General features: G+C 39.1%; 1 protein-coding gene across 2 annotated transcripts in view; it reads left to right on the plus strand.

Annotated features, from left to right (window-relative positions):
- The first annotated feature begins 224 nt into the window (after positions 1-224).
- The window catches only part of mllt3 (MLLT3 super elongation complex subunit), a 66,195-nt gene continuing 52,541 nt past the window's right edge, over positions 225-13,878 (plus strand). For both annotated transcript variants that reach the window (XM_030723188.1, XM_030723189.1), the window contains exons 1-2: positions 225-358; positions 1,104-1,284. In XM_030723188.1, coding sequence (XP_030579048.1) covers positions 347-358; positions 1,104-1,284 — 193 coding nt within the window. In that variant the 5' untranslated portion in view covers positions 225-346. The remainder of the gene's footprint in view (positions 359-1,103; positions 1,285-13,878) is intronic.

Genomic DNA, 13,878 nt, shown 5'->3' on the forward strand with positions numbered 1-13,878 from the left:
GTTTGAGATTATCTTGGGGAAAAAAAGTAAAGAAAATGGATAAATTACTGACAACGAGATACAATAGTAAAGAATTAAAAAATAGCCACATATCAATGCAAAAATTCACTTGTGCAGGGCAGCACCTGGAGTACGTCGTTACTGTAGAGGTTTTATTTTGAAAATTCCCAAGCGGAATTCCTGTAGGTAAATTCAGGCAATTTACAAACCGGCGAGCCTTTCAAAGTCTTGAGTCCGAGTTCAGTCCGTGAGAAACCATGTCCGCCGTTAAAGGCAAACTGTACTCACCTCTAATCTAATTTAAAACAAATTCTCCATGAAATAACACTAACGCGCGGCCTCAAGTATGGCCAACTCGGTGAGTAACCATTCAGAATGGTTTGTTGTGCCCGGTTCGGATTTACCGAGTATATGTGTGGACATTTTTGCCGTTTTGGCACATCGGAGGGGTCCGTGGTTTTTCTCCGTAACAAGGGTTTTTCGAGCTGCACTGCTACTTAACGCGCCGCTATCAGATGAAAGAATAGGGAAATGCACATTTCCTCCCAAAGATAACGGAATAGAAAAAGAAAAAATCATTAGGAAGCAAAAAAAAAAACAAAAGCTTTTCGCTAATGCACAAATGAAGGCTATTTCAGAATAGCTGTAGTCTTCCTTAAATTCCTCTTAAAGATAGACCCAATGGGTAAAATCAGTTGGCACGTTAATGAGGAGATGCCAACTTTCCTGATAAGTTTCAACGTTATTCTTAGGATGTTAAAGTTGAACAATTATGTAACGTTACTACACGAAATAAAGCAGAGGAAAGAAAAAAAAAATGTTGAAATATGAGCAGCGTAACACGTCCTGTTTTAGAGTATACCTGTAGGCTTTAGGAAAAATAAACGTGTGTTTCTGCAGTGTTAAATGAAATGTTGACTTTTTAAAAATTGGAATGAGATACGAGGTAAGAGACAGGCAAACGCGATGGTGTTGTAAGCCTTAAAAAACTGCAGAAACCGTGGCAGCTGTTGGTTTAGACTTCTTCTGCCTTTATCCTGCTTTAACTGAGCTCTGCTGAGTGTGGAGCGTTGACGCTAACCCGGCATCACTTTGTACTGCAGGGTGCCGTTCAGGTGAAACTGGAACTTGGTCATCGTGCCCAGGTCAGAAAGAAACCCACAGTGGAAGGCTTTACCCACGACTGGATGGTGTTTGTGCGAGGACCAGAGCACAGCAACATCCAGCACTTTGTGGAGAAAGTAGTTTTTCATCTGCACGAAAGCTTCCCGAAACCAAAAAGAGGTAAGGAGAGCTGCTTTCGGGGCTGCTGGCTCTGTGTAGTGGATAGTTTCTCGCATCTGCAATTGATCAGCTGCACATAGAAAAAAATATGTATATGGGTACTAAAGAATAGGTTTATGTTTAATTCTCAGAGGGCTGGATCTACAAGCTGTAAATAATGGGATCATAAAGGTGCAGAATGCCGCCTGTGGTTTGTTAGTGTGTTGCTTCTTAATGTGTATGCAAACTTAACACAAAAGGTAAAGACGCTTGTGTTTGGTCAGGTATTGCTTTGTTGTAACAGCGCTTCTCGGCAATTAATTCATGTTGGAAAGCCAGTTTATTTCCCCTTAAATGGCGCAACATTTGCAAGGCAAATGCATTTGAGGTTGAGCAGCAGAGTTGAGTATGTGGGTTGCGCCTATGAAAAACTTTCCAAATCTGCTCTGCCAACGCTAAACAGTAAAAAATATTTTTGCAGTAAAATTAGAGAGACGCCGGGATCCGAAATTAGCCAATGGTATGCCGCTCCCGGATTGTGACATCAGCCCATGCTGCACCGGCCAGCCGCTCCAGTGGCCAATGTCGACGCTAAAATGGCCAGCTCGGCCAATGGTGTGTAAGTCAGTCTGCCGCTGCTTTACGCTGGTGCTCCAGCAGCTCTGCTGCTATTGCTTAAGCCTGTGCATTTTTGGGGTTCGGTCTCATGAGATGCAGCCCCTCTGTTAACACTTTGTACACAGGATCCAAGGTTATATGAGCACTTGTGTCTTTCTGCATGCATGAGAGGGCACTAAAAGACCTTTTCACTCTGCCCTTAAGTGTCAGTCAGGTTTCTAGTCTAACCATATTAGCAAAGGCTGACCCGGCCATAAACTGCTGCATCAATATGAATGTAGGCCTGAAAGTTCCTAATCAGGTGTTTCAAAGGCAAAGTTGTATGGGGCAAAGTTTTTTGAATTACCTTGTCAGAGGTAGAAATGAAAAGATACTGGTTTTTAACAACATAATTATGGCATCTGTGGTTTGAAAATCGGGTCACTACTGTCAAATCACTTTTATTTAGGCTCTATAGAGTCACTTCATTGTGCTTAAAGCACATCCATTGCAGCAATATAACTTTATTATTTACTTATTGATTACCAAAGGACAATAAAAAGCCATGGTGTGTGACACTGCGGCAGTATTAAATGTTAAGAAATATAATAGTGGCCACATAATCTGTGTTTTATTCACACTGGGTAAAACAAATGTTTGTAAAAGGAACTTTAAATACATTTTTTTTTTAGACTTTAATGCACAAGAAGTTACACTTCAGCTGGTGCTGACTGACACTTGAGTGCAGTATGAAAAGATCTTTTAGTGCCCTCTCATGAATACAAATGCTCATATAGCCTTGCATCCTGTGTACAAAGATAGTGTTAATAGAGAGGTTGCATCTAACCCCCCTAAAATAAATAAATAAATGCACAGGTTTAGGCTACTGTCTGGCAAGAGTGGCCTAAAGCAGTGGCAGACTGGCCGTTGCTGCATGGGCAAATAGCGGGAGTGACATACCACCGGGCACTGTTGGATGTCAGTGCTGCTGTGATATGATCAAACCTCTGCAAAAGTTTTTGTGATAAAGAGAAATCGGTCTGTAATTGGAGAGCATTTTCTGTCTCCACTTTTATATGCTGGAATTACTTATGTGTTCAATGTCAGTAGAGTCTGACATTGAACACGTGTTTGGAAGGACTGATGCAGAAATGTTAGTGGTTTAATTATTCACTCTGTAATGTTTTACTAGCCACATATCAATTGCAGTAAGTGAACTTCATTCTTAAAGGTTTCAACAGTGTCAGTGGTCTTATGTTTTGCTAATAACAAAATATGCAGACGTCTGTGAAAAATATCTACATTCCTTCTTCACGATCATTGTATATGCTCATGTTCCTGTTTCAGTTCACTATTGACTAGCTTGAAGTTAAAGTGGACCCCTGTCCTTTGGAATGACCTGACTCAGGAGATGAGGCTTGCAGAATCACTTGCCTATTTGAAGTCACTTCTAAAAATACATTTTTAAATAGCTTTTATGTAGTGGCTTATTGTTTTGACTGTAATTTACCTTAGTCTTGCTTTTCTTTGGCTTTATTGCATCAGAAAATCTGCCAAATCACACATGTGGTGCTACTGTACCCGCTGTTGTGATCTCTTGTGACAAGGGAGCAGCCAAACGTATGTTTGTAAATATGTCAGAACAATCACAGTTGCATATTTCTGCCTAACTGCTCAGCTTACCACTTACTGTTGTATCTAGTTAGCTGGCAGGTGTATGATGACAGTCTGGAGAACCTGCAGGCAGACTACATACTTTAGTGATGCACCAAGTGCTGCAAAAAAATCCCCCCTCTGATTAACTTACTGTCAAGTCAAAGAGGTGTTAGAAAATAGTGAAAATCATCAGTCACAATTTCCCAGATCCCATATTAACATTTTAGATTGCTTGCTTTGTTCCACCAGTATCTCAAAACAGTGAAAAGTCAGTTTCTAATATCTAAATCCAATATTTTAAAATATAAACACTAACAAAACAAAACACTGTTTTGAAAAAAGGAAGCCCCTGCTTAGTATGGCTGGGTGACATTGACCAAAACTCTCAATATTTTTAGGGTGAATAGATGATAAATATATCAGTATTGATATTACATGCAAAAATTTGTTTTGTTTTTTTTATGGTACATATTTAAAAAGACTTGGTTTCTCACTCAGGACCTGTTATAATTTTCAAACTTTAAGACCTTTCATGTCTTTGCATTGTGATTTTTAAAATAACTGCTTCACAGGGCGAAGAGTTTTCTCTTGCATGGTGATAAGTTCAGTGTCTTTGAAGTGAGGTTATATGAGTTGCTGATATGCAGTCAGTGCAGTTGGTACATCCCCAAGCACAGAAACTAAAGCCTGAACTGCTTTGGATGTGGTCAGCAGCAAAGGAATTTGAGCCAATTAACAGAAAAAGTGTCGCCTGTGGTATCTTTAGAACATTGTCACCACTTTACCTGTCATCGAGCAGATGAGGAAGTGAAAACGTTAAATCCACCAGACTCTACTGACAAAAATAGCAATTTACCAAGCAAAATGCAGGAGTTGTACACAAGGTTACTTATCTAAAACTAAACTAAAACATTGGGTGAAAAAACATTTTAGGTAACTGGAATAAAAAAATTTAAAAAACTGGACTTTTGAAGGGACATGAACTAGCTGAAACAGTATTGTCAAAACTGGCTAAAATAATATAAATGTATACAGTGAATGTCAGTTTGGTCGAATTTGTCAGCACAACCTGCCTATCTGTCTGTCGTTATGGTTGTCAACAGTTGTGGTGCACACAGCAAGTTTGAGATCTTATCCTGAACTCATTTACCCCAGCGCCTCCAAGCAGTCTGTAAATCTGACTCCTAACTGCTGATGTGGTACCTTGAAAGGTTGAAGTGTTTTTCTGATTACAAGTTACCAAATTAGTTCTGGCCTCTGTGCTCTGTTTTCTCTTGCACTGTTGGCTTTTAGTCATTATAAGTGTGATATTGTGCACAAGCAGTTGGCCTAAAGCCCATCAGGAGAATACTTAAGCTTCAATAAACCATATGTGAAGATACGTGCCATAATACTTTTTCCTTTGTCAGTGAACTCTTAGAGGCCTGTTTTTTTTTTTCTCCCCCCAACTATCAACCAAAGCTCTTCTTGAGCTCTTAGCTGTTTAAAGTATGAATTATTTTGCGAATAAATATCTTAATTTAATTTATGGTTTTGCCTCACCCATATCTCCCTCTGGTACAGTTGCCTCTTTTAATAATATCGAGTGCCTAGCAAACAAGAGTTCTATCATCAGTTAATTAGACCACTTCATCCACTGAATGCTTTCATGGCCCTCAAGTTAACACAATTCTGTATCTTCAGAATTTATTGATGTTAAATTGCTACAATATGTCATCTTAAATGACTATTTGTCGCAGTTTTTCGGTCATGATAGGTGTGATAAATCATTTTATATCAGACAAAAATTGTAAACTTTGGTTATGTCCCCTCACTCACACCCCCAATAATGCTGGCGTGGATCAAAATCGGACGGTCCTTTTCTGTGTTAGTAAGTCCATCAATTTTGCCTAGCTCCCCAACACTATTGGCTGAAATGAAAATTTTGAATCTCGATTCATCACCCCATAAGACCGATTGTCACTGATTTTCAGTCCAGTCCAGTCCTTCATCTGCTATATCTCAGCCTTTACTCCCTGTTTCCCTTCTTTAAGAATGGTGTCTTCACAGGCACCCTTCTAATGAGACCATTTCTGGTGGGGGCTTTGGTGAAGAAAAGATGGATCAACTGAAAGGCCAGATGCATCATGCAGGTCTTATCAGGTCTTTAGCACCTTGTTGGTGCTAAATATTATTTTAAAGCTGACAAACTGTTATCTTTGACTTTTTTTTTTTCTTTTTTTTTTTTTTGTGTAGATTCAACAAAAGAAATTATTTTTTTTTGGTCAACAGGCTGCTAGTAATAGAGTACCTAAAAATACAGTTACATCTGAATGATACTCATGTCAGTGTTAAATAGCTTAAACCCATTCCTCTGAAAATGATCAGTTATAAGGACTGGACTGAAAATTTGTGGAAAAAGCAGCCAGTGTCCAAAGAGTCTGGAGAACTCGAGGCCACTTAAAAAAAAAATTACAAGAAAATGTGGCTCCTTGGAAGCAAAATATAAAGAAACGAGGGGTGGCTCAAGTCTTTTACATAGTCCTGTAAAGTCAATAGCATCCATCCATTCGTCCATCCATCCATCCATTCGTCCATCCATTCATTCATCCATCCAAGGCCAGTGATATTAAAAATGGTGCCACACTGAACCAATCATGTAATTGGAATTGAGATAGAGCCATGTCAGGTTAGCTTGATGCACACAGCACAGAGTGTAGGAGGAGGAGCACAAGTGCTAATATTCGGGCTACTTCATCTGTACAGTATGTTAGGAGTGTGAGCAAAATTAAAGGGAAAATCTTAATGAAAACCCAAGCCATCCTTTTAATTTGAGCCACAGTTTTACCAAACAAGACACCCCAACCGACACAGCCCACACCTCAAAAGACGAGGACACTATTGAAAAGAAGGGTCTGATGAATTTGGTAATATGGAGATATATTGGCTATTTAAAGTCTGACAAAGAAAGAGTAGCCTGCACTGCAGATTGTGTTGAAAGCATGTTCCCACAAAGGCAGGTAATATCGCTGTTCATTTTTACCATCTGAAGCAGTGCCATCTGTAGAGCACACACAATGCAAGACATTACAGTCTGAGACAGTTTCTCCAGCCTTACAACAAAAAAATGAAGAGACACAATAAACAGCTGCATAGTGTGTCATACTTTGCTTCCACATCAGATCAGGTTTGTTGTCAAATTGGACTTCTGATCAATATGAGCCTCGTTGCCCATTTTATTGAAATGGTACTGTGTGTGTGTGTGTGTGTGTGTGTGTGTGTGTGTGTGTGTGTGTGTGTGTGTGTGTTCTTCCTTTGCCCACCTTGTAGTGTTAAGTGGACGACAACTGACTGAATGTCAGTTTTGTTTATATTCTTGGTTTACAGTCATGAGTTTCTTGAATTTCTACTCGGGATAAATGCAGAATGTTTATTTATTTATTTATTTTTGGGGTCTATTGTTTTGTATAGTTTGAACCTATAAAAAAGGATATAGTATAGAGATGGTCTCAGATTTTATTTTTTATTAATTTATTTGTAATTGGCTAAATGATTTAGTTTTCCATTTAGTTTGTGGTGACTCCTTTGGTCTGTAACACTTCAAGATTTTGATTGGTCAGAATTAAGATTTTAGTTTCATTATATATGCCTAACATTTATTTAAAATACAGTTGCATAATGTTCTACACTAACATGACAGGTTTAATTTCTGACAAAAAATAATAATAAAAAAATGGCTAGCTTTAGCTTTAGCCACTTTGCCTTTGTTAGCTTCTTGAAAATTTCCACGTTCAGCTGGGTGGGGGGCGATTTAAGTGTCTGGTTAAATTTACTGTTACAAATCTTGGCCAATCACTGCTAGTCAGCCTTTGTTCAGAAATGATGTGTGCAGAGGTGCAAACTAAAATAAAGGTGTCCCACAGGGTTCTGTTGTGGGACCTATTTTGTTTTCTCTTTTTATACATGACTTGGGTAAGGAAAGGACAAAATACACTTGCATATTGTTTGAACTGCATTTGACTCATTGCAAACTGCTTACCTGCATTTAAAAAAAGATTTGAAAGGTTCACAAAACAAAGTTCATGATTTTCTCAAAAGCTTGCCTGCAAGAGCATTTTTATATCTGATGATTAATCCACATAAAGAATGCACGCTTGTAAGTATCTGGTATGTATATATGACAAACTTTAATGTACACATTGTTAATCTTATTAGGACGCTGAAACTGAAGATTGTCTTTTATTTTAAGAATTAAGGAAGCTTGAGGCAGCTGACTTTCTCCTTGTGATTGATTATGATGATATGCTGTATGTGCACACAGCCTCCTTAGTTTCAGTCTAGATTCATATTCTGGAGTTGGCCATCACTGACAGCTCGCAGGAAACAGCGCTGGTATATTTTAATCTATGAAGTTATAACTTCATAGATTATCATAAAAACTTTAAATTTACCTCTGTAGCCTTCTCTGATTCAGCTCAGGTAGTTTTATTTATGCTCCTCCAAACAGTTTGTTTTTAACTTTTGACATATTGAGAAAACAGCATTTTCTTGATATGTACCTCAGACATAGTACGCTTTGCAGAAAGATCTAAACTTAAACACACACAGCACTATTTTGAAATGTATAGGCATGGTTAAGAATGTCGAGGGTTGGAATGTGATTGGTTTTTTTGAGACCTCTTGTTGCTCTTTTAACTCAAGTTATCCAGTTGCAAAGAATGTTTTGACTGGATGGTAAGCTTGTTGCATTTTGGTGGCTTTGGCCCCAAGGTGCCAGGTACCTTAACTGGTATTGGATTGCCCCGAGTTTGATGTGGTTAAGATTGCTCACTTTTTATTTAAGTGCAGCCGTACGTGCTGGCTTACTCTGCCCACTAATATAAAATGAGGCATTTAAACACGTTGTAAGCAGAAAGTAAATCTGCAGAGGGAATTGAGGACTAACATTTGGCTTTAAAGGCTGCAGTTTGTGTGCTGATTTAGAAGATAACCTTTTCCATATTGTTTAATTTTTTATAGACAGCAGAAGTATTTGCTATGAATGATGACAGAATGTGTAGCCTTGGAAACTGGAGATTTTGAGAGGGGAGGTACTGGGAGAAAAGAATCAATTTAAAACTAAATGGACTGGGACATCTTTTTAACTTGTCCCAATTTCACCTGGCCTATCAAATGAAATACACGCTGTGTGTGCTGAGATATCTCCACCTGGATCTGCTCTTTGCATACCTGCCAGCAGTGTTTAATGAACTGGTGGTTAGGCGTGGAAATCTTGCATCATGATTGTTTAAGCATAAAATACGGACCAAGGGTCTGTCAGGATTTCACAGACTGGAACTAATCATATGTCAAGCCCTCTAGTAGAGATTTTAAACATACTGAAATCTATCATAGTTATTTAGTTCACTTGCAGGTGTGATTTGAAGCTTGAGATTGATCTGCTGTTTAGAGTTGTCAGCTTTATTTTATTTGCTCTTATAACAATCCTGAACACAAGAAGGTTCATACACCCAGCTGATAAGATTTCAGACAGACTTTCCACATCAGCTGTTTCCCAATTGCTCTAAATATAGTCCTTTTATGTCAATATGTCACCCATTTTTTTTTTTTTCCAACTCACACAAATCCAAACATAGAAAGCAGTCAGAATGAGAAAGTGATAAGAGAGTGCGAGTCTAACTTCCTCCCACGCTCCAAACGATTAGTTGTGTAGTCAGAAAAGCTGCCAGCCACACATTAAGATTAATGACGAGTCAGTCAGTAAAACTGCCACCGCGCTTCATTATTGCCACGCAGTTAACGGGCCAGCGTGGAGGTGTCGCCATGGAGACAGCCAAATGGCAAAGCTGTTTGAACAAATCGAGGTAAAGAAGGTCTTTGGAACCAGTGAGGGGGGGGGGGGGGGGGGGGGGGGGGGTGCTATTTGGCAATAGGCAGCAGCAGCTCATGCTGCTTAAGCACCTCATTTGGAGTGCAGACTGCCATTTAATCTACAGATGAGATGGAATCTCTTGAAAGGTGTTTGTGATATTTCAGAGGATTGTCACTTTTATAGAAAGATGAGAGATAGTGTAATGAGGAAAAAATGGCTCAGCTCCCTGAAAAGAGCTTGAAATTAGTCGTTTGTGCGGTGCAGAAAAATACACTAGAGTTGAGCTTCTTTTTGTGTTAGGCCAAGGTGCTTTTTGTCATGGAGGGGAAAAAAAAAATTCTTGCAAAAGAGTGAGATGTTGGGTTAGTCTGCCTTGGCTTCCTCTGCAATGACCAGATCTATGAGATTCTATTGCAAAGCATCTGAAACCACCAGCACTGGATTACATTAATATTATACACTATACGCTTGTGATAGTTTAGTGCCTTTCTTATTTCTGAAAGGTTGATCATTACAAATTTGGTGTATGCCATAAACAAAATCCAGTTTGGTGTTATCTGTGTTAGAAAATTATAGTCAGGTTTAAAATTATTTGAATCATTTTTTTTTTTTTTTTTTATAATGCCACAGGGTTTTTTTTTTTTTTTGCTTGTTTTTTTAATTCAACAGTCACGATGTGATTGCTTTAATTTGATCTTATATTCAGTTAATTATTCATGTACTCTGAATGGGATCAAGAGGACGTTCTCCTCAGTATTCATCAGCCCGTCCTGTTAACGTTCGCTGTCAGCAGGATAAAACATCCGCTAATGAGAGCAGTGTGCCTTTTACACTTGTTTATGGTAGGTAATTTAATCCACAGTAAGGCTTACATGACAGGGAGTCACTGTGTACGTCTTTGGGATTTTACATTAACATTAGCGTCTGCCACCTATGAAATGTACATGTTTTCATTATTTTTTTGTTTCAGTTGACATCAGAGCCTTCTAGCCACTTCTGAGGGCAAGTTTTAAAATTGAGTTAAAAAAAAAAGCTTCAAAGTGATAGATATTCTGAATCTACAAAACCAACACAATTGAGGGTCAATATTTTAATATTAGCGCTGCAACACCATTATGAAGTGTGCACAGCCACAGATCGATGTCTTAATGAGTGGGCCAGCATGTCAGCCTCTGGCTCTATGTAACACTTGCATAAAAAGTTTTAGCTCCCCTCATTTCTCGCAGAGGCTTAATTTGAGGCTTGTGTGCACCACATACACTATATTACTAAAAGTATTCACTCACCCATCAAAATCATTGAATTCAGGTGTTGTAGTCACTTCCGTGGCCACAGGTGTATAAACCAAGCACCTAGGCATGCAGACTTCTTCTACAAGCATTAGTGAAAGAATGGGTCGCTCTCAGGAGCTCAGTGAATTCCAGCGTGGTACTGTGATAGGATGATACCTGTGCAACAAGTCCAGGTGTGAAATTTCCTTGCTACTTAATATTCCAGTCAGCTGTTAGTGGGATTATAACAAAGTGGAAGCGATTGGGAATGACAGCAACTCAGCCATAAAGTGGAAGGCCACGGTAACAGAACGAGGGTCGGTGGATTCTGAGACAGGCAGTGCGCAGAGGTCGCCGACTTTCTGCAGAACCAATCGCTACAGATTGCAGGAGATCAGGATTCTTTCCCATCCATGTCTGCACGTTTTTTTTGTTTGTTTGTTTGTTTTACATTATGATACGTGTCAGCGTAAGTGACAGAGGAAAAAAAAGAAGAAATAAATGTATGAATGTAAACAAACATCAAACCTCACTGCTTCACACCAGCAGGTTCCAGCTATGTCTGAATGAATGAATGATTGTATTGGCATCAATACTTGGGATACTGACACCTCTGATGAACCAGTACTGGTTTAATACAAGTCCCCAATACCCATCCTAAGCATAAGTTTATAAGTATGGCAAAAACATGCTGAATTAGTTTTTGTGATAATTGAAATTCAGTTTTGTTATACTGTGTGACAATAAGGCATTATGTGCAGATTTTTAATATTGCAAGAGAGTCAAGGCAGAAAATTTAAAATGGCAGGAAAGGAGCATATAGCTATTTGTTGCAACTGTTGACATGCGTATCTAGAGTGTAACTGTGGGTGTTTGATAATGACCGTTTTAAAACCCACCCAGATGGTATCAGCCCACATCTAGAAATTCAAAAGTTGTCTGGGATTAGTTTTGATGGGCGGCACCTAGAGATATATTGTACCTATTTTGGATGAAAATGAGTGGGACGGCCCTGAACCATGCCCCCCCCCCCCCCCACACACACACACACACACACACACACACACACTGTCCTCAGAAATCATACCCACTCATGTAAGTTCAACACAAAGAAAGCAGGAGCCTTGAGAACTGCAGGCTGGCTGCTGTTGCTGGCAAGTAAGGCTGGGGAAGGGGAGGAGGTGCAGATACGGGAGGCAGCCACCTCCAAATAACAGGAACTGAGTTGTAAATGCCAAATCTTCCTCAGTTCAGTCAATGAAAGGAGATTTGAGGAAGTGGTTTATTGAAGCTCTATTTTATATGGGCTGTTGGCAGCTCTTTCACTCCTTTCTCACTTGCCCCTGCTGTAAAACATTTGTCTTTTATTTAGAACTCCTTCCCACACCAAAGATGCAAGATCTGTGTTAGGACTTGCTGTAGGACTCATTTTATATCTTTTTATATTAGCGAAATGAATACCCATAAGCCTGAAGGTTATTATGACACAACTAACTAACTGTGGGTTTTCTTTGTGCTCCATGCTCTGGGTAGAATGTCACTTTTTCATATAGCACATCTAACAATTGGCAGAACTTTGTCAGGAAATGACCCCTCTTGATTTTAATAGTGACATGAGATCTAGGAGTAGCTACCTAGCAGTGCACCGATCTAGCACACCTGTGCATTAGTCCCTCACTGAGCAGTATGTCTTACCTCATGAAGTTCCAAGAAGCCGGCATACCGGTGCACATATAAACAGAATCACTCAATCCAAGCATGATACAGGTTTCCTGCTGCTACCTACCTCTATGCCTACACACGGTGATGTAGTTACCAGACATGGTGTGTGTATTTACATGTATGGATTGTACTGAGGGTATGAGTCTGATTGTTGGGCCTTTACCTTACAATATAAAGGACTTTAAATTGACTGTTGTGTATCGGTGCTATGGAAATACAGTTCATTCCAATTGAACATCTACATGGAGCACAGAAATGTGGTTCTGCATCTCTCTCCTTTTTGAAACACCATAGTGCTTCAGCATTGTAATTCTTCTTCTTTTGGCTGCTCCCTGGAGGGTCACCATCACATCCTGCATGTCCTCCTTCACTACATCCGTGAATGTGTTCTGTGCATGTTTATGTGCAGCTCCTAAAAGAATACAGCACATTAGTTTCTTTCTGTTGGTGCTTGTTCTGTAAGATTGGCTTAGTTAGGAGAAGTGCTTTGAACCAGATGGTACTCTAATTATAACTGAGAAAATAATTTTGAATAATGCCTGCATGTTTTACATTTTTGAGACACAGTTTTGTAGGCATGAACATTGACCTGGAGGACTCATAATTTGGATTATGTTTAAAATATCCTAAGAAGCATCAGGAAACTCGAATGTTGTTCTATATCAGACTGTCTACTTATTTTTGTTTTTGTGGAACAATCCAGTATGAAAGTTGAATGAAAAGAGCATTTTCTTTATTCTGTTACCAAGAATTTCATATTTAAAAAGTATTTTACATGTTAGGAAGAAAAATGATGGACAGTAAATCAGCAAGTGGAAGGGGTTTATAAAAAAATACTTCCGGACTTATTTTGTGGCTGGGCCAGTTGTCTAGCCTTATCTCATTACAAGCAGTCTGTGTAGAAAGTCCAAATGCATTGTGACTGGTATTGTTCTGTGATTGATTCTGGGATTCTGCTGTGATACTAATAAGGCCCTGGCCCTCAGTGGAAGATTGTGTGACCACTGGCAACTCGTCTTTAATGGTCACTATATTGTGCATCACCAAACCCCAACAAATGTGCTGTACTAACTGCCTCAGTTGTTTCCCTTTAGCAAGGGCGGTCAGTTGTGACTGTTAAAACATCATACACAGATTTATGGAAGCTGGATCACGTATTAAGATCCAGCTTATTGCCTAAACCAGTGGTTCCCAAAGTGTGGGCCATGGCCCACCAGGGGGGCGCGAATGTACTGCAGGGGAGGGCTGCAGCACTTTCAGAATTTTTTAAATTTTTTTTATTTTGATGAACCTTTATTTTACCAGGTAAAAAGTTTGACTACTAGTTCTCATTTACAAATGTGAAATTACTCACAAGCATGTATTGTTACATATTTACATAAATGTATTTATATAAAAGTGAATTAAAAGTGGTAATTGGAGGTGTTTAGTTTGTGATATTACTCATTACTCTGACCTAAATTTACTGCTCTTGTACTGAAGTTTTTTCCCCAAGTGGGTCACATATTGGCATTATCA

The sequence above is a fragment of the Archocentrus centrarchus genome, unplaced genomic scaffold (assembly GCF_007364275.1).
Source record: "Archocentrus centrarchus isolate MPI-CPG fArcCen1 unplaced genomic scaffold, fArcCen1 scaffold_24_ctg1, whole genome shotgun sequence".
NCBI lineage: Eukaryota > Metazoa > Chordata > Actinopteri > Cichliformes > Cichlidae > Archocentrus > Archocentrus centrarchus.